Source organism: Lepisma saccharinum, chromosome 8, assembly GCF_977018435.1.
Source record: "Lepisma saccharinum chromosome 8, izLepSacc3.1, whole genome shotgun sequence".
Taxonomy (NCBI): Eukaryota; Metazoa; Arthropoda; class Insecta; order Zygentoma; family Lepismatidae; genus Lepisma; species Lepisma saccharinum.
In genome coordinates, this window is record NC_139236.1 from 24,849,611 (window position 1) to 24,876,583 (window position 26,973).

Genomic DNA, 26,973 nt, shown 5'->3' on the forward strand with positions numbered 1-26,973 from the left:
CAAATTGTGTGACATGGCAATTACACCCGAAAATTGAAGAGTGGTTCTTTTTACCAGGGTATCTGGACCGTATTTAAATTCAGTCTGAAAAAAGGTTCCTTGACCGTATTTAAATTTTGCCGAAAAAAGTTCCTGAACAGTTTTTAATTGAGCCAGAAAAAAGGTTCTTGGACCGTATTGAAATTGAGCCGGAAAGAAGGTTTCTGTACCGAATTTAAATTCAGTTTGAAAAAGGGATCCTGGACCGTATTTAAATTGATCCGGAAAAAGGTTCCTGTACCGAATTGAAATACTTTACAGATAAAAAGGTTGTTTACGGTCCAAAACCCATTTACGCTTGCTGATTTTCTCTCCTGGACCGGAATTGAATTTATTTAAAATTCCTGGACCTCTAACAACCCTGCTTTTTACTTTGTAACTCGAAAATTACCAAAATTTCGCTTACCATGTTTTACTCCAGAGCTCTTCTATTTTATATATTTATCGCCATACGGCGCAGTATTTCCTTGGAAAAGGGCGGCTGGGACATAAAATACACCCATGATTTCTATTATCTACACCCTCTCCCCGTTTCTCGTTTCCAGCTCATACCACAGACGTTACGACTACAAAAGACACATAATTCTATCCGATAGGACGAGAATTATTAAATATGATGGAAACTGAAATGCAAACACCTCAATTGTCGCGTTTAAAGGTAAGAAGAACCTTTATGGTTCGCCGCCAATTGTTGTTTTGATAATGAAAAGCAGATTCATATCGTTCAATGTCTGCTTTTCCTCTTAACAAGTGGAAATAGCAGACATTCGAGTGGTGTTCCCAGGATTTTCGAAGCGGGGGGTTACGTGTACTTTTTAGTAGTCATTCCTGAAGTCCTCATTTTGCCATCTTTTCCTGCTTTTCATTCTGCTTTTCTTTTTCAAAGAATATTGAGCCTAAGCAGAATTATGATCCTCACCGCCCCTCCTTGAGCACGCCACTGGACAATCGGAAGAATCTTGATGACTCCAGACAAACCTGGCCGTGGCTGTAAACATGGGGATGGGGGCTGAAAAAAGGGCCTCATGACCCAGACCTTCAAGAGTGGGGGGAAAGTACAGGTCGTTGGACCTGTCTGCCTGTTCGGAAGCGTTCGGTTGTTCTCGGCACCGGCAGAGACCAGAGAGATTCGCACCATTCTGCGATGAGCTGGGCCGACGAACACCATTGCCTTCAATAGGAAACTTGGAGGGAGGGTTCGGCGCGAGGGGTAGTACTGGGGCCTCATTTCGATGCGCTAAGATTAGCGTATTTCGAGCTGTTTCATGCTGTCGCTTGGCTTATTTCGCACAAATATGCGAGTATTCTGACTTATTATTTTTACTGCTTCTCTAAAATATATAAAATCCAATATTTTTATTATTTTGCTTGGTCATCGCCGATGACCGGGACTTCTTGAAAAACACGGACAATTCATACAACTTAGCTTCAACCTTATCCTGAGTAACAAATTTCCATTGTGCATTTCCTCTTATATTTCACCATTATCTGGCTTAGTGGCCAAAAGACAACATAAAATGCAGAAAATTTAAGGCGCGTTGGTTCCATGATAACGACAATTTTCTCATGACATCTTCAGGTTGATAAGGATGGACGATGTTGATCAGAGCTATAGATGAACAATCAACTAATAAAGAAAAGAACTTGGCACGATCGACTCAGATCTCAATTCCGAAGGTTCCGGGATCGAATGCTAACATGTTCCACTGTGAGTGTTCCTTCGTGTATCAATATATATATATGAGGGAGAGAGAGAGAGACACGTGGTGATCTAATGGGTAGGGCGACTGACTTCCACGCGGGAGACCCGGGGTGGGTGATCTAAAGTAGGAATTTTTCCGACCTTGTGTCCGCATAAGCGGCTCTGTGGCTCACCCAGTCTGAAATCAATGTATACCTGGGGGCAACCGTTGGAGGGGGGGTAAAGGCGGCCGGAGCGTGGTGCTGATCACATAACCTACAAAATGACCGAGGTAGAGAATGTGTGGGACCCAACCTCCACACCCTGTACCTTCATGGCACGGTGCTATATGCACCTTCATGGGCGTCCGGAAGGGGGGGGCAAGGGGGGGCGTGGCCCCCCTGGAATATGGAAGTCAACCAAAAATTATGTATTTCACACATATCATTTCATTTTAGCCACAATAATATGTGTTAATTATTGCATGAACATCATAAATTCAAATTTAAGCAATGTTTTTTTAAGGAACAACACTATTTTTGGAGAAAATGTGCCTTGTTTGCCCCCTGGAAAAAAATACCTTCCTTGCCCCTCCCTGGAAAAAATCCTGCGGACGTCCATGTGCACCTTTGTATGTATATAATCATAACATGATTTATTTGATCCTTTCATCTATCATATATTTAGTTAGTATAATTGTATAATGTATAACATAATATTTGTTTTATTAGTAGGACAAAAAGTTATCGATATACGCACTATGAAAAAATAAAGAGAAACTCGTAAGCTTAATTTGAACGCTACTGCAAATATACATAATGATTAGCCAAATGTGGCAGGAGATATATCTATCATCACTCCCGTGACTGACTTGCCGATAGAATTGCACAGACTTCCTCTAACTGTAAAACACAAACCACTTCCCATTACAGGCCAATTAATTAATGCAGTTACTAGGAGGAAAAAGCCGGTTCGTGGTCTCGTGTGAGGAAGTCACTGCAGGTCATTTACGACGTTCCGTTGAGGAGATTCCAGCATTCTCAGAAGTGAACGTTGTGCCAAGAGTATGCTGGCTAGTTTCCTCGTTTGATTTGCGTCCAATAACACGTGCATCTGTTCTCGAAACTATGGATTCAGGTACGATCAGTACAATTACGAAGCGTTCTCGTTCCTCATTGCGTGCCTCGTATTTTACTGTATTGACCTATTTATTGTAAGAAAAATCGAAAGTCGTTTCATGTTGTTATTACACATTATTATTATTTGGGCCTCTGTCAGCATTGGTCATATTTTTTTTTACACTGTGTTAAATTAGTTGAATGAGAATGGTTGTTGCTGCTCCGGACTGTTGTGGTCCTTCACCGCTGAGGTTATGATAAAAAACAACACTCGCGTAATGATTATACGTGGATATATTGTATATAAATATAAGTTAACTGGAAACTACATATGATAATGCAGAGCGTTATGAACAATGAATTTATGCAACGCAATCTGTCTCTGTTGTCCGCTCGACGACGTTCTATTGTTTTTAGTAATTCTTAACGCCAAGAGATGGCGTTGATTGGCTTTTTACATACTGTTTTGCGATTGACGGAACAATGGCATTGAGACAAAACTGAACTTAGCAGTCTCTTAGTCTCGATTTGGGCTGTAAATACCTGTCTCGTTCTCGTATCGGCCCTCGAAATATAGCCTAGTATAAACAACATACACACAGTGTCAAAGTACAAAATTTCACCGCATATAGAGGTGATTTAGGCAAACAACTTTTCTCAATAACGTATTTGTTTTGTTTTTCATTGACGTCTTGTTTCGACTTCTCGAAAAATTGAATTTGATCCATATACGTGTACATGCAACCACGCAGTGCTCACAACTGCCACTTATGGATTTTTTTTAATTACTAGAAACAAATTATACAGCTCATCTATAAATAGTCAAGTAGATATTCCTTTTTACCGTCAGCCGGCTCGTGTGAATTGCCTTCAAAATTGTCAAAAACAACAATCCGTAGAAGATTACAGTCTTCTTCGTGTAACTATAAAAGCATTTCATGCCTTAATGCGTTTAATGGTTGATAGCAAGGTTGTTAAAGGTGCAGGAATTTTAAATAAATTCAATTCCGGTCCAGGAGAGAAAATCAGCAAGCGTAAATGGGTTCTGGACCATAAATAACCTTTTTATCTGTAAAGTATTTCAATTCGGTCCAGGAACCTTTTTTCCGGCTGAATTTAAATACGGTCCAGTAACCATTTTTCCTGCAGCGGGACGCATTAGAACCCATTAGAATTTATAGGTTCCTGGACCTTTAACAATCTTGATTTATAGACCTACACATTAGTATATTAGACTATTACTCTTGCTAGTAACAGCCTTGGTTTAGTGTGGTTATGGTTTAGCTTATGTTTGTCAAAAACCACATAGCTCCTCCACTTGATAGAATTTCTTGTCAATGAATATTAGATTTGTATTTTTGTTAATTTACGATACAAACCTTCTGAGTACCCCTCCTCCACTCCAAATCTACTGTATAGTACATATCCGACTGGAATAACCACAGCTCGAACGATTGTTGCAATTTGCCTTGCACGCACAGAAACCTTTCATACCGTCATACCCTTGAACATGTAAAAGTTTCGTCTTTTAAAAAACGTAGCTACAAACGTATTCGACTACTTCAACTTCTCTCCTGTCCAAGGACTTGGGTAACATTGTATTAAGGAAAACGTGTAGCTTTATGAAGCCTTGAACAATCGTCTAATTGTTGTAAGTGCTAAACTGGTTACAAAAAGAGAAATCAACTTGACCATGAAATTGTTGATGGTGCAATAACAGTTAAATGTGTCGTTAGAGTTGATCCTTATCAGCAGCTGATGAAACATACTGACGTCTTGCATGCGATTCCTTAAATTATTTAAAACACTCCCCCTTTTTCGTCTCCAGGTTGTGGCCCCGAGGCATGCACGTGAGTGACGTCATTAATGAAAGGGCAGGAAAGAGGAAGAGAGATGTAGATAAACTCCTTCCTCATTTTAAGGGGAACTGGCAAGGAGTAGCGTCAAAGGGGGCTCCCCAAGAAAACATAGGAAAATTGGAACGCGCAATTCCTTTCGGTTTTGCGTAATGCTTAATGTTTGTTTACTTTTTTTTCTAATTCCTTGAACATATTACATATTGCGGCCTGATAATTCGTGTATATAACTGTTTGCTGTTGCATTGAACATCAGTGTGGTGCAGAAACGTACAACGGTTGTGAAGCTCTGAAATTGTTACTGCAGTGTGTGGCCCTGGGCCTATATATTAACTTATTTGCTATACAGTATTAGCTGACGACAGTATTTATTTATTTGTGTACTTATTTATTATTTTTAACATGGGACGTTCGGACAGTACGGAACCCAAGGTTGATATAAAGGAGGTAAGACAGTCGTTCTCTCTTTCTCTCTCTCTCTCTCTATCTCACCTTTGTTCTCGTGTATTTTATTTTGTTCACATTTCATACCATGAGGCCCGAGTGTGCTAAGTGATCAACTTTAGATCTCTATACTCAAGTTCCTGGGTTCGAGCTCCGGTGTGGGCCTGGATGTTCTTTGCGAGTGCGCATCAACCTCATCCCCAGCCCTCAGGGGGAGGGGTGCTTTTCAAGAGTGTATAGTGGTAATTACTTTTACTTCTTCAGCAGGGTTAAACATCTTAAATAATAAGTTATACCTTCACTTTTTCGCCTGTAATGGCGGCTGCTGACAAGGAATGAACGCCCCCCCCACCAAATCAAATTCTGGGTACGGGTCTGCTGATCCTCATTGTTCTAATTAATAAAAACTGTCAGCAAAGAGACGTCAAAATAATAAAATTACAATATTTACAAAATTCAGAAACATAATATTCATTGTTCTTTTGTTTGTTGTCTTTGACACAAGGAAGCGATTCGGAACCTAATTGTGCCACGTGAAGATTTAAGTATATTAAATTGTCATTCAAAATTCAATTCCTCTAGTTAGGTTCAGCATCCAGGAGGGTTATGGGTCAGGAGCTTGAGGAGGGGTCTGGCCCACCTGGCATGATGCCAGTGTGCCCTCTAGCCATGGTGCCTTGCCTTCGTTCGGGCACGGAAGGGATACATCACACACTATACGTCATTGGCACAAGAAGACCAATTTCTGTAAGACATGTAAATTTTAGTCGCCACTTCCCTTCATTAATCCGTTCTTGATTTACAGAACAGAATTATTAATAGCCTGCAAGGCCGTGGCATGACACGCACCTCCTGTCTTTAGGGCTTTAGGTTAGTCCGTATATAACCTCTTATGGAACTTCTCCAAGGGCATCAATGAATTTGTAGGACCAAGCCCCCGCGTGGTCTGTCGTGTAGGATTTATTTGATTTTACCTAGAGTTACTTGCAGTGTTCGAATTGAAGAAATGCAGATGGGGGAAAACTTCATAACTACTGATCAGTGGCGTGACTAGGGAGGCGTGGTGGGGCAGTTGAAATCCCACTTTTTGCCCCCGCATTATGACCTCTCTAATTACTATGCCTTGTTTAAAAATAAAAATTAAACTGTCCTTGCCCCCCCCCCCACCGCAGTTTGGCACCCGACTGCTGCTACTGATTTCAATGTATAAATGATGTGTTGCAGCATGGTGTCCTTTCTGTCGCCTCATTTCAGTAAATTTTGTCACAGTAAAATCGTCCCTGTAGGTAGAGTTGAAAATTATTTGGTGTGTAGGTGGAAAGTTTTTCCGCTGCTTATTTGTTGAGCTTATTTCGATTTTTTCCCTTTGCAAAATTTGGCATTATGTACACAACTGAAACCAAACTGGAAACGTAATACTATAGGTTAGTCGAAGTTGGCAAAAAGCCAAAAATATTCATTTTTAAAACATTTTTTTCATTCTACATCTACATTCATCATACATTCTAAAAAGTCGACTTTTTTGCAACTCTGACTTTACAGTCATTCACAACGATAAATGACAATGCTCGTACTGTTTCATCCTTCTTTCGATTTCGTTTTTCGGTAAGAGTCACGTTCATTTTACTGAAACCTCTTTCACACTCAGTTTTTGATATTAGAATGGTCTGTATTTTCAGAAAGTTCACTCAGCAAGCCAATTATTGAGCTCGTCTTCGTGTTTTTGCATTCGTTGCGAACTGATCAGTCCCTTTCTATTTTAACCCTACCACACAACAAAGCGATTTCTTTGTCACCATACAACATATGTTCTGTTTCATTTTCTGGTCACTTCTCATGGTTCCAAACCAGACTCTTCTTCGAATGTTCCATGATCTTAAATTCTGGAATTAATGTTTATCAGTATGTCCCTGAAGGAAATATGATATTTTCCTCATCGGCTTCAGATATTTCAGTTAGTGGTACACTCATGAATGCTTTGTTTTGAGAAAACTAAAATCCTACATCCTTTACACTTTATCCAGGCTGCTCTTTCATTGAAGTTATTAGTGATTTAATTGCCACAGCCAGTTCCTGGTGTGCAGTAAATACACTAGCACTTCTCTGTAGAAACAATGAAACTGTTTGAGGAAATCTAATACAACATCGGGAAGACAGAGTTCTACTCGTACTACAAATAACTAAATTGGTACCTTCTTTTGCAATCCTTTGAACTTTCTCCTTCATTTCAACTGATAGCTGCACTCAGCTCACAACTCGAAAATAAATGTACAAGGGTTGGATAATTATTTATTACTGCCGACACAGATTGATAAGATGCCATCCAACAAATGTCAAACATTTTGTTAATTTCCATCATTGTTGTTGCCACTGCTTGACCACTCTCGAACGGACCATTTTAATTTTTGCTGTTTTTGACTGAACATAAAGTAAAGTGCATCCATAAAAGATTTAAAGTGCAATGACTGTATTTTTCACAACATCGTGAACAGCAAGCTCGAATTTATGACTTAAACAGTGAATGACTGTCATGGCGTCACATAAAATAATAGAGTACACATTCAGAGGGGGAAAAATTTTCTTTCCCTGGTTGGGAATCTATTCTAATATATAAAAATGTATGTATGTGTGTTTGTTCCGCCATAACTCTCGAACGCCTGGAGCGATTTCAACCAAACATGGTACACGTATCACTTGCAATATGGAAATAAATACTGTGGGGGTAAGATACCCCTGGGGGTGGGGGTGGGAAGGGGTGACATAAAAATAATCGAAAACGACCGATATTAGTGTGGAATCCATAGTTTTCGGGGTCTCTAAGATAAATAGTGACACTCCCAATGTCGTTCAACTCCAAGACACCCCTGGCACCCCTAGTGGTGGGGGTGGGAAGGGAGTGAAATATAAATAAATCGAAAACGACCAACATTAGTGTGGAATCCATAATTATCGGGGTCGCTAATATGAATAGTGACACTCCCAATCCCGTTCAACTCCAAGAAACCCTGGCACCCCTAGTGGTGGGTGTGGAAAGGGAGTGACGTAAAAATAATCGAAAACGACTGACATTAGTGTGGAATCCATAGTTATCGGGGTCGCTAAGATGAATAGTGGCACTCCCAATCCCGTTCAACTTCAAGAAACCTCTGGCAACCCTAGGGATGATGGGGTTGGGAAGGGGTGACATGTAATACTACCGATATTAGTGTGGAATTCATAGTTTTCGAGGTCTCTAGGATTATTAGTGACACTCCCAATGCCGTTCAACTCCATAGAACCTATAGGCACCCCTAGGGATGTGGTTGGGAAGGGGTGACATGTAAAACGACCGATATTAGTGTGGAATTCATAGTTTTCTGGGTCGCTAAGATGAATAGTGACACTCCCAATGCCGTTCAACTCCAATACACCACTGGCACCTAGGGGTGGGGTGGACGGGGGTGACATGTAAAAATAATCGAAAACGACCGATATTAGATTGGAATCCATAGTTTTTGGGGTCGCTAAGATGAATAGTGGCACTCCAAATCCCGTTCAACTCCAAGGAACCTCTGGCAGCCCTAGGGATGATGGGGTTGGGAAAGGGTGACATGTAATACTACCGATATTAGTGTGGAATTCATAGTTTTCGAGGTCGCTAGGATTATTAGTGACACTCCCAATGCCGTTCAACTCCACAGAACCTCTAGGCACCCCTAGGGATGTGGTTGGGAAGGGGTGACATGTAAAACGACCGATATTAGTGTGGAAATCATAGTTTTCTGGGTCGCTAAGATGAATAGTGACACTCCCAATGCCGTTCAACTCCAATACACCACTGGCACCTAGGGGTGGGGTGGACGGGGGTGACATGTAAAAATAATCGAAAACGACCGATATTAGATTGGAATCCATAGTTTTCGGGGTCGCTAAGATGAATAGTGACACTCCCAATGCTGTTCAACTCCAAGGAAACTCTGGCATCCCTAAGGGTTGGGGTTGGGTAGGGGGTGACATGTAAAACGACCGATATTAGTGTGGAAAATCATAGTTTTCTGGGTCCCTAAGATAAATAGTGACACTCCCAATGCCGTTTATCTCCAAGACACCCCTAGGGGTGGGGGTGGGAAGAGAGTGACATGTAAAAATAATCGAAAACAACCGATGTTAGATTGGAATCCATAGTTTTCCGGGTCGCTAATATGAATAGTGACACTCCCAATCCCGTTCAACTCCAGGACACCCCTGCACCCCAGGGGTGCGGGCCGGGAAGGGGGTGACATGTAAAAATAATCGAAAACGACCGATATTAGTGTGGAATCCATAGTTTTCGGGGACGATAAGATGAATAGTGACACTCCCAATGCCGTTCAACTCCAATTTCATTTTACACTATAGTTAGAATTCATTATTTTCCTGTCTAATAAAAGATTTAGATAAATAAATATCCAGGCAACTCCGGGCAATCAGCTTGTGAATATATAAATGTAGAGCCAGGGATGAAAAAGATAGGGAAGAAATTCCCTGGCTTCCCTCCCCCCTTCAGTTCGAACACTCATACTTGGAATAAAAGGTTATTAACATATCTTCTTTAAAGCTTTTTTCAAGCTTTCGATGCTATACATAAACTTTAAAACAGACTATTCACCCGATATGAATTGTAGGCCGAAACCTATTAGTTGTACCGCAGTTTAAAATCCCTAGTCTTTTGGTGATGGAGAGAACCACACTTTTGGAATGAGGGTTTGAAATACTCGCCTTGGTATACACAAAAACCACCCAGAAGAGCGTGGCTAAGATATTTCCTCAGAGATCCCCTGAATCACCAGCCTTTCGGCACAGAGTTTACAGAGCTTCCCCCTTTTATGCAGTGAATTTGTTTACATTTTTCCAAAACGACGCCATAGTTGTTTATAAATCCACATAGTTAACGAACGTTTACCATGATTTGCAGTTCTTTTTGAATTTTTGCAAGATACTAAAAGTCCTTTACATTATTTTTTAGTAAGAAAATCAGTCGGAAAAACCTTTACACATATGATATTAACAATAAAGTAATTTTCTTTTAGCATTTTTTGGTGTTTCAACGGGGCCTTCACTGCAGTCAGTTTTAAATAACTTTACACTCTTATCTATCACACACTTGTTCAGTTGTTAATGATATTCCCGCGGATGAAGATATCGACGAAATATTGAATACAGCACTAAAAGCTCGGAACGTGAACATTTTTCCAGTTGCTTACACGAAAGATAACAGCCACATCCAGCAGCGTGGTGCTGCCTATAGCAGCTTATCCGGCCGGAGCGCAAGTAAGTTGCTTAAAACTGTCTTACCACGACATCTGTTGGTATTATTGAATACTTCAAAATTCTATTTTTGTCTTTTCCGTCGAAAGCCAGGGAGGGTCACATGAGCCGCTGAACCAATCGGCTTGGTCCGGTTGCCGTGGTGAGGGGAAATTCTCATGCTATTCTGCGTTGCCAAATGTTTCGTTTCGTTTCGAGTCGATTTTGAACAGGTGGCAGGCGAGGCGTAATGGTTGCCGCCGTGTAGAAAGCGAATGGGTCTCCGATTTCCTTCCTCTCCTTGAAATGGGAGCGAAGGGTGCATGTTGACAGCACAAAGTGTCGGGTACGACTAAACAAAAATCAGGCGTGTGGCAACACCGCTTCCCCCCCTTGAAACTCCCACAACAACAGGGGGCGAAAAGTCTGGGTTTCCTGGTTTATTCTTTGGTCGGTCGGGCATTAGGGTCACAACAAGCTAGCCAAGCTGTGTAACATTTGAATATGTTAAATTTCACCCTGTAACGTTACCGGCCATACTCGGAAACTAATCCTAAGCAATACCCAACTCTAGAACTACAAAAGAGGTAAACAACCTGATCAGGAGCAGAACATACGGAGACCGCCAGGAGTCGGCAGGGGTGCGTGATGAACGAGTCCACTACAGGGCCGCCCGAAGCCATGGAATCCAAGTCAGGGCCTGTCCAGCAGGCAAGACTCATACCTATGTCTCGTTGCTCGTTGGTCAGCGGGACCTTCTCCCAGGGTAGAGGGTGAAATCCATTACGGCTAAGGTGAATGTTCCCATTTGAGTCCCCCAGGACCCGCCCTGGGACGGAACCTCATAATAGTACCGTCGTACGAACCGGTGCCCAGAACGGCTATTTTGACAAAATCCTGTTTCCCTGCTGGCTGCTTCGGGGAGGAGTGTTTGAAAGGTTGCCGATTGTTACCCAAAGAGGGGGGCAGCGGTAGGTCTAATTGGCTGTTTGACAGCAAGTTCCTTCGTAGGTAAACGTGGCAACAGAGGGTTACTGCCATAAAGCCTGTCCCCACGCCGTCTATAGGGATGGCGCAGCTATAGCTCGTAATGTTAATATTGCGTAGTTCAGGGGCAGGATTACATGCCAAGCAGATGAGTAGTACATCACCCCCGCCCATTTAGGGTTGAAAACTCGACTAGAGCGGCAGAGGGGTTTCCTCTTCTTGATAGAGCTTATATTTTGCTTCTGAGCCGAAAGAAGAACAAGCTTTCAATCATCAGTCAGATCCAACTGTAATCACAGGAGAATTAAGGGGAGGGCAGAGCAGCGCTAAGAACAAATCACTAACAAAAGAGTAACCGGTGATCACTCTCTGTGACATCTAACTCAAGCAATCGCCCCAAGAAACTAACAAATTACCGAGCAAGTGCCAGATAAAAAAAAAGTAATCCACCTGCCACTAGAAAAGGTGATTAATCTGCTACTAAATTTAAGTTAGATCATTATTTGCTGAGAGAAACATTTCGTTTAAAGCTCATTTCTTTATTTGCTTCCTTTCAGCCTGTGCTTATGACAGGTGGAAACTACATTAAAGAAGGCAGAGACTCATCAAGAAGCACATGCATCATATTCTCGCCCAGCAGAGAAGATGAAGTGGGAGCTCTTGCTAAGTCACTCAAGGTTTTCGAGGTAAGTTTTATGCTTTAATTATTCAGTTATATAATTTGAAATCTGGGTATCCAGAGCTGAATTTCATGTGGTATCCTACCTTGTATTATGTACATATTAAAATACATGTCTGGTCATTAACGTTAATTTAGTTTATACCTATTTATTTTCTGATATTTATGCTAAGCAAATGGATAAGGAATAATTTAAGAACAATTCAGTATGGATTTTATTTTACAGATTTAAAATAATTAGTATTGCAATGATGGGTTTTAAAATATGGCTTTAAATTTACTTCTTTCCTCCATAACCAGTGGTCAAAGTGGGAGAGGGGGAGAATGCAGGGGGATTCAGTTAAGAAAAATTTCATTAAGCATCCTCCCAGTTAGGATTTTCCATTTAAAAGCACTGTCTATAATTTTATTTTGATCTTAAATGCTCATTTAAACATTTATTTCTTTTCATCTGATGTTATTTGTGTAATAATAATTATAATTCTACATAAAGGTAATGGCAAAATACAGAATTTATCTTTTGGCAATATGAAAATGTTACAATCCACCTATCTGAGTTAAATCAGAGGGTTGATTGACAATTCTGTACCTAAGGATCTCACTGAATTAATGTTTTATTATTATTATTATTGTATTGGTAAATAATTTAAAAATATTAGATGAATGCATTTTTGCAGAACGACTAATGATAATCTTCTAACAGGTATTTTTTTATAATTTCAAAGTCATTTGTCACTCCTCTGAGAAAAAAAATACTTCAATTTAAAATTCTTGCGAAAGTCAAGTATTGTTTTTACTTAGAATGAAGTACAAAATATTTTTGATTATCTTTTTAAACTTTATAATTGGTGTAAATAAAAACTGTTTAGGATTTTTACAAAAAAGCAAAAGTCAATGCATATATGCTAGATATGAATATATCTATTATATGGAACACAATTTTGAGGGGAAAAAAATTGTAGGAAGAATTTTATGGAAAATGGAATTCGGGCTGAGGATTTTGGATCGAATCCACATTCGAATGGTGATCTTTTTTCTCGGTCTGTAATTGTTTTTTTTTTTTTTACTTATTTAATGAATTCTTACTTCCTTTCAGGCCCACAAGGTAAATCTCATCCACATTGAATCTCGATCTTCAAAAAGATTTCCTAACCAATATGAGTTTATGCTCGAGTGTGATCCAGCATCAGGTAATCTTGGGGGAGCTATTCAGCAACTGCGTGAACACAGCCCATACTTCAACATCATATCTCGGAACCATAAGGATAATATTGGTAAATAGAAGAAGTCAATTGAGGACTAAAAGTGGTAAACGTTGTAAGTGCCAAAAGCAAAAGTGTTGGGAAATTGCATCGTACCGCACATCAGCCCGTAAGAACGTGCACACTAGTGACCTCTTTACATGCCCTTTGAACTACTTAGAGTGCTACCAGCCACATTTCACGTTTACTACATTATAAAGCAAGGCACATTTCACAGTTTAACGTGGAAAACGGTGTTTGAACTATTGTGGCACTTACAGCGTTTACCAATTTTAGTCTTCAATTACACAATTGAGAGTATATTATTGAATCCTATAGCAGCTTTTCCTTATTGTTGGCTGAAAGAGGGTTTTTGCATTTGAACTTTGATGAGGTTACTATAACAATAAATATGTTAAATAATTCTTGAAGCTATCTTGGTAGCAAATGATGAAGAGGGTTTTTTTGGGATATCAACCAGGTGATTTCCAGATAGGAGATGAAAGTGACGTTAGCTCTCTAAAGCTCAGAAGCCTATCCAGAAATCAGCTGGTTGATATCCCGAGAAAACCTCTTCATCAATAAATAAGTTCTCATAATTGATAAGCCTCATCAAAATACTCTAGAATCCTTTCAGTCAAAGATTTATTTAAAATTTTCAATCTAGGAAGGGCTAGTGTAGGTAATTTAATGCCATATTGATGATAAAAATAGACCTCTTTGACTAGTTTGTGTGTAGAGGGTGGACATAAAAAATTTGGGGCATGTAGATAAATCAATACTTCCAAAATCTTCCATCTTACTTTATTCATTGTTTCAATAAGATAAAGTCCATTTTATACTTAGATAGGTTAATTGGGGTTATACACTGTGCAATGTGCCTCCTCTCTCCAACCTAGGACCCCTTGATTGCAAAGCAACAGCATTATCACTACATACTTAATACTTAAAAGTTTATCTTCTGTATTTAGTTGACACTGTTCCAATATTTATTACTTACAGTGTAAAACCTTTTTCACATTTATATTGTTTTTCTTGTAGGAACTGTGCCATGGTTTCCCCGAAGGATCCGGGATCTGGATAAGTTTGCCAATCAAATTCTGTCATATGGATCTGAGCTAGATGCTGATCACCCTGGATTCACTGACCCTGAATATCGCACCAGAAGAAAGTACTTTGCTGATTTGGCGTACAACTACAAGCAGTATGTACATTAAATTCTTTAACTTTTAATTATCTTGCCTCATTTTTTATCTTAAGTTGTTGTGTCAACACTTTTTTCAATTCCTTTCTTACATATACCAATTTCCACATTTATCCACATCTTTTTTTTTCTTGTCTGAAGCAGCTGGGAAACTGGATTTAACATGGATGGTTAAATCTAAATTCTGACTCTCTAAATCATTAAAGCTTCATTTAAGTTTTAGTACATACACCTCCAATTCAGTCCTTTTATTTTATACATGTATCAAATATATTTTCCTTAACCTTTCAGTCTGAGATTATATATTACTTCTGTAACCCTACTTATCAAATTAACAAAACATCTTGTTCCTTGATCTATATACTATGAAAGGCTTGTGCAAGTAACAAACAACATTGAGAAACCAGTTACTGATTAGTTGTGTAGATATATTATCTGTTGACCTATGACACTTTCTTACACAAAACCATATTGCGTAGTATATTATGAACTTGATATAAAATAAGCTCAAGGTATCATCACTTGAGTGATGCAATAAGTGCTGCAATGAAATATTGAACTTTTGCATTATTTCAGTCGCCCTGATAAAAGAAATGTCCAATGGAGTTATCACAAATTTTATATCTCAACTTTCGCATGTCTCCCTTTATTCTCAACTAATGGACTCCATTAGTGGCGGTGTCACACTCAGACGATAACTGGAACTGAGTCTAAAAAACGTGTTTTCTTCCTATTCAAATCAATGGGATTTGGAAGGGGTAGTTTTAATTATTGTGACAGCAGTTATGAAAGATGAGATTTCGGAGAATACAACTATATATCACACATACCTTACAGAGAATAAGGTAAAGAATAACCAGAGTAAGAAAATCATGCATTTTCAAAACATTCCACTTCCAAGCACAGCTGAAGCCATCCAAAAGCTCACCCGATCTCAAGTTGGTCACGCTGCCGCTATGGATAATTGGAAACCAGCAGCCTCAGGCAATTAAACCGGTGCTCCCATTTGGCTCCGATTCCTGATCGGATTCCTTTCTGACATTCGCTTTACTCATTTTCCAACTCCATTTATTCTTTACATTCTCATCTTATATATAGACGTATTCTCTGAAATCTCATCTTTACATTGATGTACGATGCACATCACATTTTTGTCTTGTAAGTGCTGTCACGATTCTTAATGCAATGCAATGGGAAACTCAATGTATTTGAATAGAAAAAAGAGCACATTTTTATTTATTTAGACTCAGTCCCAGCTCGTCATCTGCTGTGACGTCACACTAACAAAGTCCATTACTCTTTTTTTGAGCAACAATATCTTATTTCCAGTTCAATTTTATGACACTTTTCAATTATAAAATGAAATTTCATATCAATTTACATGAAATAAATGCTCTGCTCAATTGCCAAAATTAAATATTTGCACATTTTTCAAGAGCTAAATGCTAAAGCTTCCTGGAGCTGAAAAAGCAGCATATTTAATAATATGTACTTGAACTCAGTTTCAAATTTAAATTTCGTTATTTTTGTTACTATACAGTGGTGGTGATTAGGGGGGCGTGGGGATAGTTGTCCCGCACTTCTCCTCCCACACCTATGCTAAGCCTTGTCTACCAAGAGCAAGGAAACTAACTGTCCTTGCCTCCCCCCTCCAATTTTGGCACCCAGTATGTATATGTATATATATATATATATATATATATATAGTATAATGAGTATATGGTACAGAACTCTATAGTATATAGAACTTTAAGTTCACACAATGCTGATTCTTACTTTGGAAATCTATTTCTATTTTTATTTTATATATTTTACTACAAACATCAATTAAATGCATTAAACTTCTAGCATTTGCTTGCTACCCAAAAATACTTTTCCATCGATGGACTCACTTTCATATTTCTGCAGAAAATTTTAACCTCTAATTAATTTGCAATCATTATCTGATCTTTGCTGTTAGAACAGATCGATTATAATTATGATGCTCTGAATAAATACAATTTTCATGCTAAATGTTAATCTTAATTTTATTTTTAGTGGGCAGCCATTACCGAGAGTAAATTACACAGACGAAGAAGTCAAAACATGGGGCACAGTGTTCAGGGAACTTACAAAGTTGTATCCTTCACACGCTTGCAAAGAACACAATCACGTCTTTCCTTTGCTCATAGAGAACTGTGGCTACAGAGAAGACAACATTCCTCAGCTGGAAGACATATCAAATTTCCTAAGGGGTAAGTTTCAAATGATTTTCACTTGTAATTTACTTATGAAAATAAATAAGAAAGTATTGCAAACTATTGTCTAGCCACGTAAGGTTTTCATATATCTATACATTGGTAGCATTATCTTGTAACATACTATGTTTTTCCTGGCAATGTGTTTTGTTTGTTTGGCAGTTACAATTCAAAAGTATTAGATAATTACCAGGACTGCACATATTCAAACTAATTTTGTGTAGAAGAGGCCTAACTAGATAATGTGTGCTAGATTTTCCAAAATAAGATTCTTTGGCAATGAACTTATATGAATTTGAATTTGAGAATGTCAAACCTACAGGTTTCCAATATACATGAATTAATCATCTTGTTTCAGATTGCACAGGATTTACGCTACGTCCCGTTGCTGGTTTGCTTTCTTCACGTGACTTTTTGGCTGGACTAGCTTTCCGGGTGTTCCACTCCACTCAGTACATACGCCACCCCAGTTGTCCTCTGTACACCCCAGAACCTGATGCGTGCCATGAGCTTTTGGGCCATGTTCCATTGTTTGCTGATCCAGCATTTGCTCAATTCTCACAAGAAATAGGGCTTGCATCTCTTGGAGCACCAGATGATTATATAGAGAAACTTGCAACAGTAAGTACTATTGTGATATATCAATTGCTGTTCTTATCTGCTTTTATCTAGTTTTCATATTTCAGAAAAACTGTGGAAGAAATGTCTTTGATGCTTCTTAGCCATACACATAAAACTCACTTCTTTCTACAGGGTGTCCAAAAAGTCCTGCACCATAGGCAAGATCAGAGTCTTTATTCATTATGTCTTCCACTGAGTTCCACACAGATCTGTAGGTGGAATGGCAGATTGTTGAGCACATAGGGAACATGATCTGGAGTTATGACATGGAATTCAGACCTCCCCGATAGTGTGGTGGTAACATCATCACCTTGTAATCAAGGGGTTTTGGGTTCCATACCAGTAGAGGCACATAGTGGTTCAGATTCCACTTTACTCTGTAGATCCAGTCCCGATTAGCCTATATGTGCATAAAAATGGACTTAAAACAAAACTCAAACAAACAAGACATGGAATTCATCCTTGATCCTGTTCCAGAGATAGGCCAGATCGCAAATCTTCATGCTGTGCACTGCGGATTTGAGATACCTCCAGAATGCAAAACCCAACACATTTCAATCTGGTGATGGCCTCCACAATGGTACACTGCCTTGCAAACAAAGGGTCTCATCCCCGGTTCGATACCTGGCAGAGGCACATGATGGTTCGGATCCAACTTTAAAATTGCAGGTCCAGTAGCAATTAGCCTATTTGTGAATAAACTCAAAAACTTAAATCTGGCGAGCATGCGGCGCGTTTTGCAAGGCCTCTGTGACCAATCAAGTGCTTCAGAATCATGGTTGCAAGCCAGTCTGATACAGCCCTGGCACAGTCAATTTTATACCATTTGATCTTTGGTGTGGGACCTTCTGGACATCATGTACATACAAACTGCCCCAGTCATAAGCACTATTCTTTGTAGAACTCAGTTAATGGAATACTATTCAAAATGGAATTGAATGAGGCTATATGAATAAGAAGCTCACAACACTTCCCCACAGAGGGAGCACTTACTCCCTCAGCTCCAGGGAGAGTATGTGCTCATGTTTTGATATGATTATAAAAGAAAATGTCCTCCATAAATTGTTTTATGGAGGCACATAGTGGTTCGGATCCCACTTCAAACTCTAGGTCCAGTCCCAATTAGCCTTAATGTGCATAAAGTGGCCTTAAAACACCAACCCAATCAATAAATTGTTTCCATAATGGGAAACTGTAGGACACATAAATAGTACACGTTTCTTTCTTTCTTTCGTATATTTTATGCTGTTTCTGTACATTTTGGGTTAATTGCGATGATCAGGATGTATGACGAACTTACAAATGGATGTTGGGACCAGGGTTCCAACCTCTTTGTAGCACATTACACTGGCAAACTTATATCTTAAGCACCTAATCCTGTCAAATTGGACCACGTGCTCATGACCTTTTACAATATGTATTAATACAACCCATTGTAATGAATTTGGTAGGTGTTGGCCTGCACAGAAGAGAGATGTTTATAAGGCCAGGATTTTTATGTAGCCAAAACCTGTGAAATATGTAGTATTATTTTTCATAGTCTTTTTATTTTATTAATTCATTAACTATTTTTTGGGTTCAACTGGATTTCCTGGAAAATTCCATCAGGGCCACTACCTGAACTGTTTAGGCAAAGTAACTGTTTGCATGATCAACAGAGATTATTTGCAAAAGATGGCAGTGGTGAAGAACAAAATATACATTATTGCAGTGCGATATTCTGCCTTTAAGGTAAATTAAGTGAACGTAAGGTGACGATCTGTCCAAATCAGACAAAAAGTACTACATTTTTAGAGAAACCATATTTTGAATGTTTGTCATACATTTGTGCATATCTGCATTATTTGATGTAAACCAGAAAAATGGTACCTTACAATTTGACACACACAGATGTACTATGTAGAAATTTTATCAAAAAATGCAGGCTCGACCAGGACTTGAACCAGAGTCTCTGGCATACAATGCCATTGCACTATGAACATAGCTACTGAGCTACTAGCATTGGCTTCACCTGATTTTTTGCTGCAGGCAATTGTTTCTCTCAGTGCTATTCACAAGGGGATCTGTTGCCTTTGAAACACTGATGATGTTCATAATGTCTGTCAAATTCTGCACAGAAAAATGGTGCAAAATTACTTCAAAATATGTAAAAATGTGTAATATGAAAATAATTTATAACATCCCTAACATTGTAATTCATTAATATCTATATTTTTCCTTGGCTACATGCAAAGGGAAAAAAATGGAACTACATAAACATCTGGGCCATAATAATCAGTAATGCTCTTCTCCGCTTAACAATAGATGTAGTGTGAGAATAGGCATGACTTTCCGTCTCTCGCTAATTCTACTTGCTTGTATATATTATTCAAGTAAATATGTAATTTCTAATCTCATCGTCTCTTCTTTCTAGTGCTACTGGTTTACTGTGGAATTCGGATTATGCCTTCAAGATGGCCAGCTGAAGGCTTTTGGTGCTGGTCTCCTGTCATCATTTGGAGAGCTTCAATATTGCCTGAGTGGGAAGCCTGAACTAAAGCCTTTCGAGCCATCTCGCACAAGTCTCCAGAAATACCCTATCACAGAGTATCAACCCATATACTTTGTTGCTGAGAGCTTTGATGATGCCAAAGAGAAAATGATGTAAGTACACATTTTATTTGATTATGATGTAACAATCTAATCTCGCTTTTTACAATAAGATGTAACTTGTAAGAATTTCTGGGTGTTTTTCAATAATTGATTGATTGATTTGGTTTATTTTACTTCGCTTTTCTGCCACATTTTGGCTAATTGTGAAGATGAGAGTGGTAATATGATGAAATTGGTGAAGGTACACTTATAAAGAACACTCATACCCACGCTGAGATTCGAACCTGGCACCCTGGCATCATAGCATGCTGCCACGAAGGTCGTCTTTTTCAATAAGACCCCATGTCATTCTACTGCTGATTGTACAAGCTACAATATAGTTTTTAGTGGTCAAGCAACTTTAGAAATTAACATAATTACAATTTACTTTTATTAGGAAAATTAAATTATCTTTATTAAACATAGCTTAATGGAAGATGTATATACAATTTCTTACCAGTTCTAAATATTGCACACATCAGTATTTATATGAAGCCTCCCAGAGTTTATTTTAAGTCCACTTTATATGCAGATAGCCAAATTGGAAATAGACCTACAACTTAAAGTATGATGCACTGCAATTGTGCTCCCACCATGAATTCAATACATATAAAACTGTATGCACGTATATGTTCATAAATTATGGCAAAATTGCATACTGCACATTGTAAGTTTACACATGGAGTATGCGATCCAAAAGAAACATAAATTACATTTAAAGTGTTCGAATGTCAGATTTAATATTTATTAATACGTATTGTGAAAAGCAAAATTTTAACAGAATTACTTAAATAGAACTACTTGAATGTTTAACTGTGCTCCCTGAAACTCAAATCATCTATTGTATGCAAACAAAAATAGTAATTTCAAAATTTATATTTTATTCATGGATGTTATATTTCAATAATCCTTGCCTTAATGCACAGGCCCGTAGCCAGGCCCCCCCTGGACCTGCCATCAGCCCCCCCTGGCACTGCCATCAGCCCCCATTGACATTGGGTAAAACTATTTTGTGTAATTTGTTTCCAGTGAAGAGTGAGAATGTAGACAGCTCACAATTTTAAAGATAAATCCACAGAACATGAACAGCAGCTATTACATTCGCTCATCTTGTTTATGAGCAGAAGTCTAAGTAGCTGCAAATATTTTAAAGATTATCTAGACTTTGTAAGTTCTTTCATAAGGGGTCTTCTTTATCTGTACCTTCACTGTCCCTGTTGCGACCTCCCGTTTAGACAGAAATCTGTGACTTTGATGTCGTCATGCAAATTCCCTTCGCATCTGCATCAAAGGTCAACAGCTCTCAAGATTTGGGAACGAAGGGGAGTGTCATTGCTTCGGCCAGGCGTGAAATGTACTGTAGGCAATGTGATTGAATATTGTGCATTCTTTTGTGTGTGATATACATGTGTGTATCATCTGTAGTATTGAGTGTGTAGTGAGTGGTCCCCAAAGTGTGCATTGCAGCACCCTGGTACGACGTGGCTGGGTTTTAGGGTTGCCGCGAAATGTTACATTATTTTCACTGAAATGATTATATTGTTCCAAATATTTGCTCATTTAGTACTTTTTACATGTAAAATGTTTCTGAATTTGAAAACTGTGTATAATTTTTTTTTTTTTAACTAAGGCAAGCAACCTAACCACACTAATTGGGCATTGCAAGTGCTAGATAGGTTTACATTCTGACCAGGGCACTGCGGAAAAATCTTGAAACACTAGGGGCGAAGTGAAATGAAAAAGTTTGGGAACCTCTATTGTAAGGGATGATATCAATTTCAATCAATTAACACTCCAAGAGATGGTTTAAAAGATGTTGAAAAATGTAGTATCTGTATGATATTTATAAATTTTATATAAGTTAATGACCCACCACACACACACATCTTCATTTAATACTTTTAACCTTTTGAAAAATAGACTTGGTTTACAAAGCCCCCCTGATAACCTGTGAGCCCCCCTAGAGATCAATTCTAGCTACGGGCCTGTTAATGCAGTTCATCACAAAGTGAACAAAAATGGATAATATTATTCTTTCTCTTGCAGGAAATATGCTCAAACTATTCCACGGCCATTTGGAGTGCGTTACAATCCTTACACCCAGAGCATTGAGATTCTAGACTCGAAGCCGCAGATAGAGAACCTGGTGTCCAACATCAACCAGGAAATGCAGATTCTTATTGACTCCTTACGGAAACTTTGATTTTCTACACCTCAACAGCAGCAGCTTCAATAACTGACTTTTGTAGGATATAAAATCACATTTGTTGCCAAGCTACCTTATACATTTTTTACATATTTTTCTTCAGTGCCAAATTCCCAAAGTTATGTTCATAAAGAGACACTGATACGACAGTTCATGCTGAACTGAAATCTGAACTGTTATTCTCCAATCAAATGTTACCTTAGATTCCCTAGTAAGGCTGCCAGACATCTCGATTTTTGCTTTGTTTATTTTACTTTGATACTGATACATCAGCATCATTATCGGTTCAGTCATATACATGATACAGCCAGAATATAAATATTGCACTTTTCTATTGAATTTCAAACACAAGGATGACTGCCAATCCAATACTTGTCAAAACCCAGTACACCCAGATGTCTGGCACCTTAAAGGAATGATACGAAAGATACGATTTGGAAAGGTAGTTTTCCATCATAATATGTATCCATATGTTATTGGAAATCTGTTTTCCCCACGTGTTTTATCATGTTTTAAGAGGAACAATCATCTGGCAATATAACATAAAAGAATTCTCATCCATTTCACGTGCTTTCATTGAAATTTCTACCACACTTCTATGGAAGGAGTAGCTGCTGACTTGAGAAAAATCTTGGGACTCTTTCTGCGTTCACCTTTTGCAAACAAATATGGCTGTCCAATAAACATTAAATGAAACTATCCATGATATTAGGTATAATTCACAAAAGATGACAAGTGCAAATTTCATGTGCAGAAAAAAAATAATCCTAATTTTCCTACTTACCAATATTATAAACGTTTTTTATGTAAATATTTACTGAAAGTAAATGAAAATTCAGAAGAATAAATAAATGAATTCATCTAAGATGTGTAAATATGTACATGTATATGAATAAAAGATTACTACAAAAGACATAATATTTCAGATATATTTTCTTTACTGTAATCTTTGGTCCAAGTTGAGACTAAGAGTACTCAGGTATGCATATTCTGTTGATATTATACTATACAAATCCATATGATGTGGATAATGTTATTTTTTCATGAAATTTAATTTTTTGTACTTTATGATTCAATAAAATTTACAACTGAAAATTTCAAAATATGTATCTTGTTAATGTGATACCTACAACCTACTAACTTCCTATTTTTCATCTCTCCTCATATCCTTATGGATATGCCTGTTGTAATGCCAAGATATTCACAAAGAATGTCAACACAATAAGGAGGAAATTGAACTTGAAAATTGTAAGGGTGCAGGCTAACTCAACTTCTAATCATAGGGTACTTGGGGAGATTAAATTTGATGGAGTGTGGTGCTGATCATGACATGGTGAACACATGTGCCTTCATGATATGGTGCAATACAGTTTACATTTTTTATTTTATTTTCACAGCTGTAATCTAATATTTTTTTAACAACTAGTTACGTATTATACAGGGTTTCTATAAAAGAACTCAGTGGTTTTGAAGCTAAATATTTTATTAAAAACTCAAACTCAGGAAAAAGTAAATACATGTTTTTGAAGGTAATGTTATCAAGTTTTGTTTACAATTTAGTAAATTTCAATGTGTGTCCCGTTTGCAGCATGGCACACATGCAAACGATAATCAACTTCTTGCCACGTCCTGACCAGCATGTCTGGGGTATAGTTGCCACAGAAGAGATAATTCTTTGCATTAGATGGTTGGCATCTTAAATTTTCTCCATCTGCATAAACCATGCTCTTCAAACGCCCCTATAGGAAAAAGTCTAAGGGAGTAAGTGAAGGGTCTAATAACATGGTCAAGCAAAAGACTGCACCAAACATTCAACTTGGGCGAGTCATGTTGAAACTCAATGAACTCAAGAGGCGACTGCGAGCCCCAAATGCAACAATTGTGTCGGTTAACAGTACCACTGACACGAAAAGTGGCCTCATCGGTAAAACTAACATCGTTTAGAAAATCATTGTTTTCTTCAATCTTGTTCAGCATAGAAACAGCAAACTGTGATCTCATAGTCTTGTCTGTAGGCTTAATTTCATGCAAAAGTTGTACCTTGTAAGCTGTTAGACGAAGCACTCTGCTTTACATTGTTCTTCAATATGTCCAATAGACATATGCATCCATGATACCACCAATAAACTGGATGGTACCAACACCTTTGGACAACATACAGCCCCAAATCATTAATGACCCACCACCGTGTTTAACTGTTGGAACTGCGTTAATGTGATCATTATCATTATTTGATTTTCTCCAGATGCTATTTATTCCATCGGACCCGTATATATTAATCTTGGACTCGTCCAACGATATGACACTACCCAACATTCCTGGTCGTTGCGGATGTGCTCTTTCGCGAATGAAAGTCTATTCCTGCGATTCACCTTATTTACATATGGCCTCTTTCGTGGTATTCTGCCATGATACCCATGCTTCCACAAGACACGTCGGACAGTTTGATCGGACATCATCTTGCCAGCAACATTTTCTACTAACGGTTGTAACTGAGGAACACTTAGTCAGGATATTTCTCGCACTCTTTTTAAAATAAAGCGTTCATCACGTTTATTCAACCGTCTCTCTTTTGGTTTTCTCAGCACATTCTGTGTTGAACCTTCCTCTCTAAATTTGTTTACTATGTATTGAACTGTGGAGTGTGATTTATTGAATGTTTGTCCAATTTTCCTTAACGGATAACCTCTAAGAGCCAAATTTATAATAACATCCTAAGTTCCTTCACCTTGTCCATTTCGAACACGCTGATAGATAGACGATAGGCCTACAACAATACCTATGCCAGCATTACGCTTGACGGGGAGCACGCCTGCATGTTCAAACTTGTTACGAATTTGCAAACTGCACGAAATCACCCGAATAGCGGGGGCGCTGTATGCGAGGAAGATTGAAACTCTTGCCTGTACGAATAACAATGTTGCATGAAACAGCTTGTTGTTCTCTTTTCACACAAATTATATGCTCTGTTTATACACTTTGAACATAAATTTTTATTGACATTTTTTGGTGAAACCTTCATTAACATTAATTTCCAGGTACAATAAATATATTTACAAGTAGATATGACATTTTTCCTCTGAAATTCTGTGGGCACAAATAACAATGTTACATACTGTAGGTATCGGCCAAAAATTCACATCGATCCATCCCTATTATATATAAAGATTTAAACCACAGAAATTACCAGATGATAGCTGAAAACAAAACTATACTGCAAACAAGTTCTCCCAATAAGTACAAAGATCAGCTGTCTCAGAGATGAAAGTAGAGAAGTCAGACATGTGTGCGAATGTGAAGATTGTAGCAATTCTATCCTCTTTGCTGTTATTTTTTATCCTTGTTCACTAATAGTTTTCAATGATTTCCTATCAATTTTTTTGAAATTACACTGAGATTTTGTTTTGTAAAACTTATTAGCAAAATCCGAGCAACCTAGTAATTCTAAGATTTTTAAATGATATACCTGCTTCAGTCATTTTATGCTTTCACTCAGAAACATGAAATTAAGACAACTGGCAAAATTTGCCAGTTTGAAATTTGAGTTTATGTACTACATGCTATTTGCACCCATCTCACGATACAGGGAATATTTCCTTAACTAAACCTGTGCCTTGTTTTAAAATAGGCTTGAGGAAAGAGAACCACAGGCTGAGAAGCCTGCATAGAACAAGAGACCACAAATATGTTGAAGTGAAGAAAGAGACTCAACAATATAGATCTGCGGCATAATTACACTCAGGCCAGTCAATAAGGGATGTTTTGGGGTCCAATAAAGAAAAAAATCAGGGAAAGCTGGAACAAATTTTATTATCTTCCTAAAATGGTTCTTAACAATATATTAATTTTGCACCCCTGTACCACCCCGGATTTAGCAGCCATCTTTGAAAAATGGCGCCCAAAATCAGTTTTTTTTTTTGCAAATATCTCACTTCGAAAGCATTTTATAACAAAAGAAGTTATGACAAAACTTAATCTACATAAAATTCTCTACAAAAAATGTTCTGTGCATTTTCCTCCTAGGATGCACCGTTTGAGCGAGAAATTTTACGTTTTTTTCCGCCCCATTTTGGAAGGGCAGAACTCGCGGAAATGCTTTTGCAACATAACTTGAGTGCTTATTTCTCATTAAAATATCTATTCTAAATGTTCTAAGGGCTTTCCTTTAACATGTATTTACAAGTGGTAATATACAGGGTGTCCCACTAGCTTTCGAACCCGAAAAAAGCGTTATAATTTCCGAACAAACATAAATAGGAAAATGAAATTCAAAATACACGTACCTTGTTTCATGCTGAATACATGATCGTCACTGCAGGTGCTGCAAGTGTCTTCCCTGGACGTCCAGACATGTTTATACACGGCGTTCCATATTGTGAAAAGTCCGATGTAGAGTCTCCGGTGTGATCTCGTGAATCGCATTCTCGATGTTGTTTTGCAACTCTTGCAGTGATCGTGGTTTGTTACTGTAGACACAACCTTTAAGGAAACCCCATAAATAGAAATCCGGAGGTGACAAATCTGGGGATCTTGGCAGCCACAATCCTTTGGAGATGATTCTGTCACCAAAAAAGGATTCAATTTCTACCATGGACACGGAAGTATGGCATGTCGCTCCGTCTTGTTGGAAATAACCGCGACGCAGTTATTCATCATCCAGCTGATTCACAAATGCACTGAAGATGTGTAAGTAAACTTGTGAGTTTACTGTATCTTCATACTGTATCTTCAAAGATGATGGGTCCAATGATACGATGTCGGGAA

The 26,973-nt window shown here is 38.3% G+C and overlaps 1 protein-coding gene across 2 annotated transcripts in view; it reads left to right on the forward strand.

Annotated features, from left to right (window-relative positions):
* Positions 1 to 23,305, forward strand: part of Hn (phenylalanine hydroxylase) — a 119,714-nt gene extending 96,409 nt beyond the window's left edge. The window contains exons 1-8 of one of the 2 annotated variants that reach the window (XM_083126347.1): positions 4,964 to 5,141; positions 11,948 to 12,076; positions 13,166 to 13,343; positions 14,352 to 14,514; positions 16,552 to 16,748; positions 17,110 to 17,372; positions 19,786 to 20,015; positions 22,050 to 23,305. In XM_083126347.1, coding sequence (XP_082982473.1) covers positions 5,097 to 5,141; positions 11,948 to 12,076; positions 13,166 to 13,343; positions 14,352 to 14,514; positions 16,552 to 16,748; positions 17,110 to 17,372; positions 19,786 to 20,015; positions 22,050 to 22,206 — 1,362 coding nt within the window. In that variant the 5' untranslated portion in view covers positions 4,964 to 5,096 and the 3' untranslated portion in view covers positions 22,207 to 23,305. Of the gene's footprint in view, positions 1 to 4,963; positions 5,142 to 11,947; positions 12,077 to 13,165; positions 13,344 to 14,351; positions 14,515 to 16,551; positions 16,749 to 17,109; positions 17,373 to 19,785; positions 20,016 to 22,049 lie in introns of those variants that run through there. The other variant, XM_083126346.1, reaches the window with a different exon arrangement.
* The last annotated feature ends 3,668 nt before the right edge of the window (positions 23,306 to 26,973 follow it).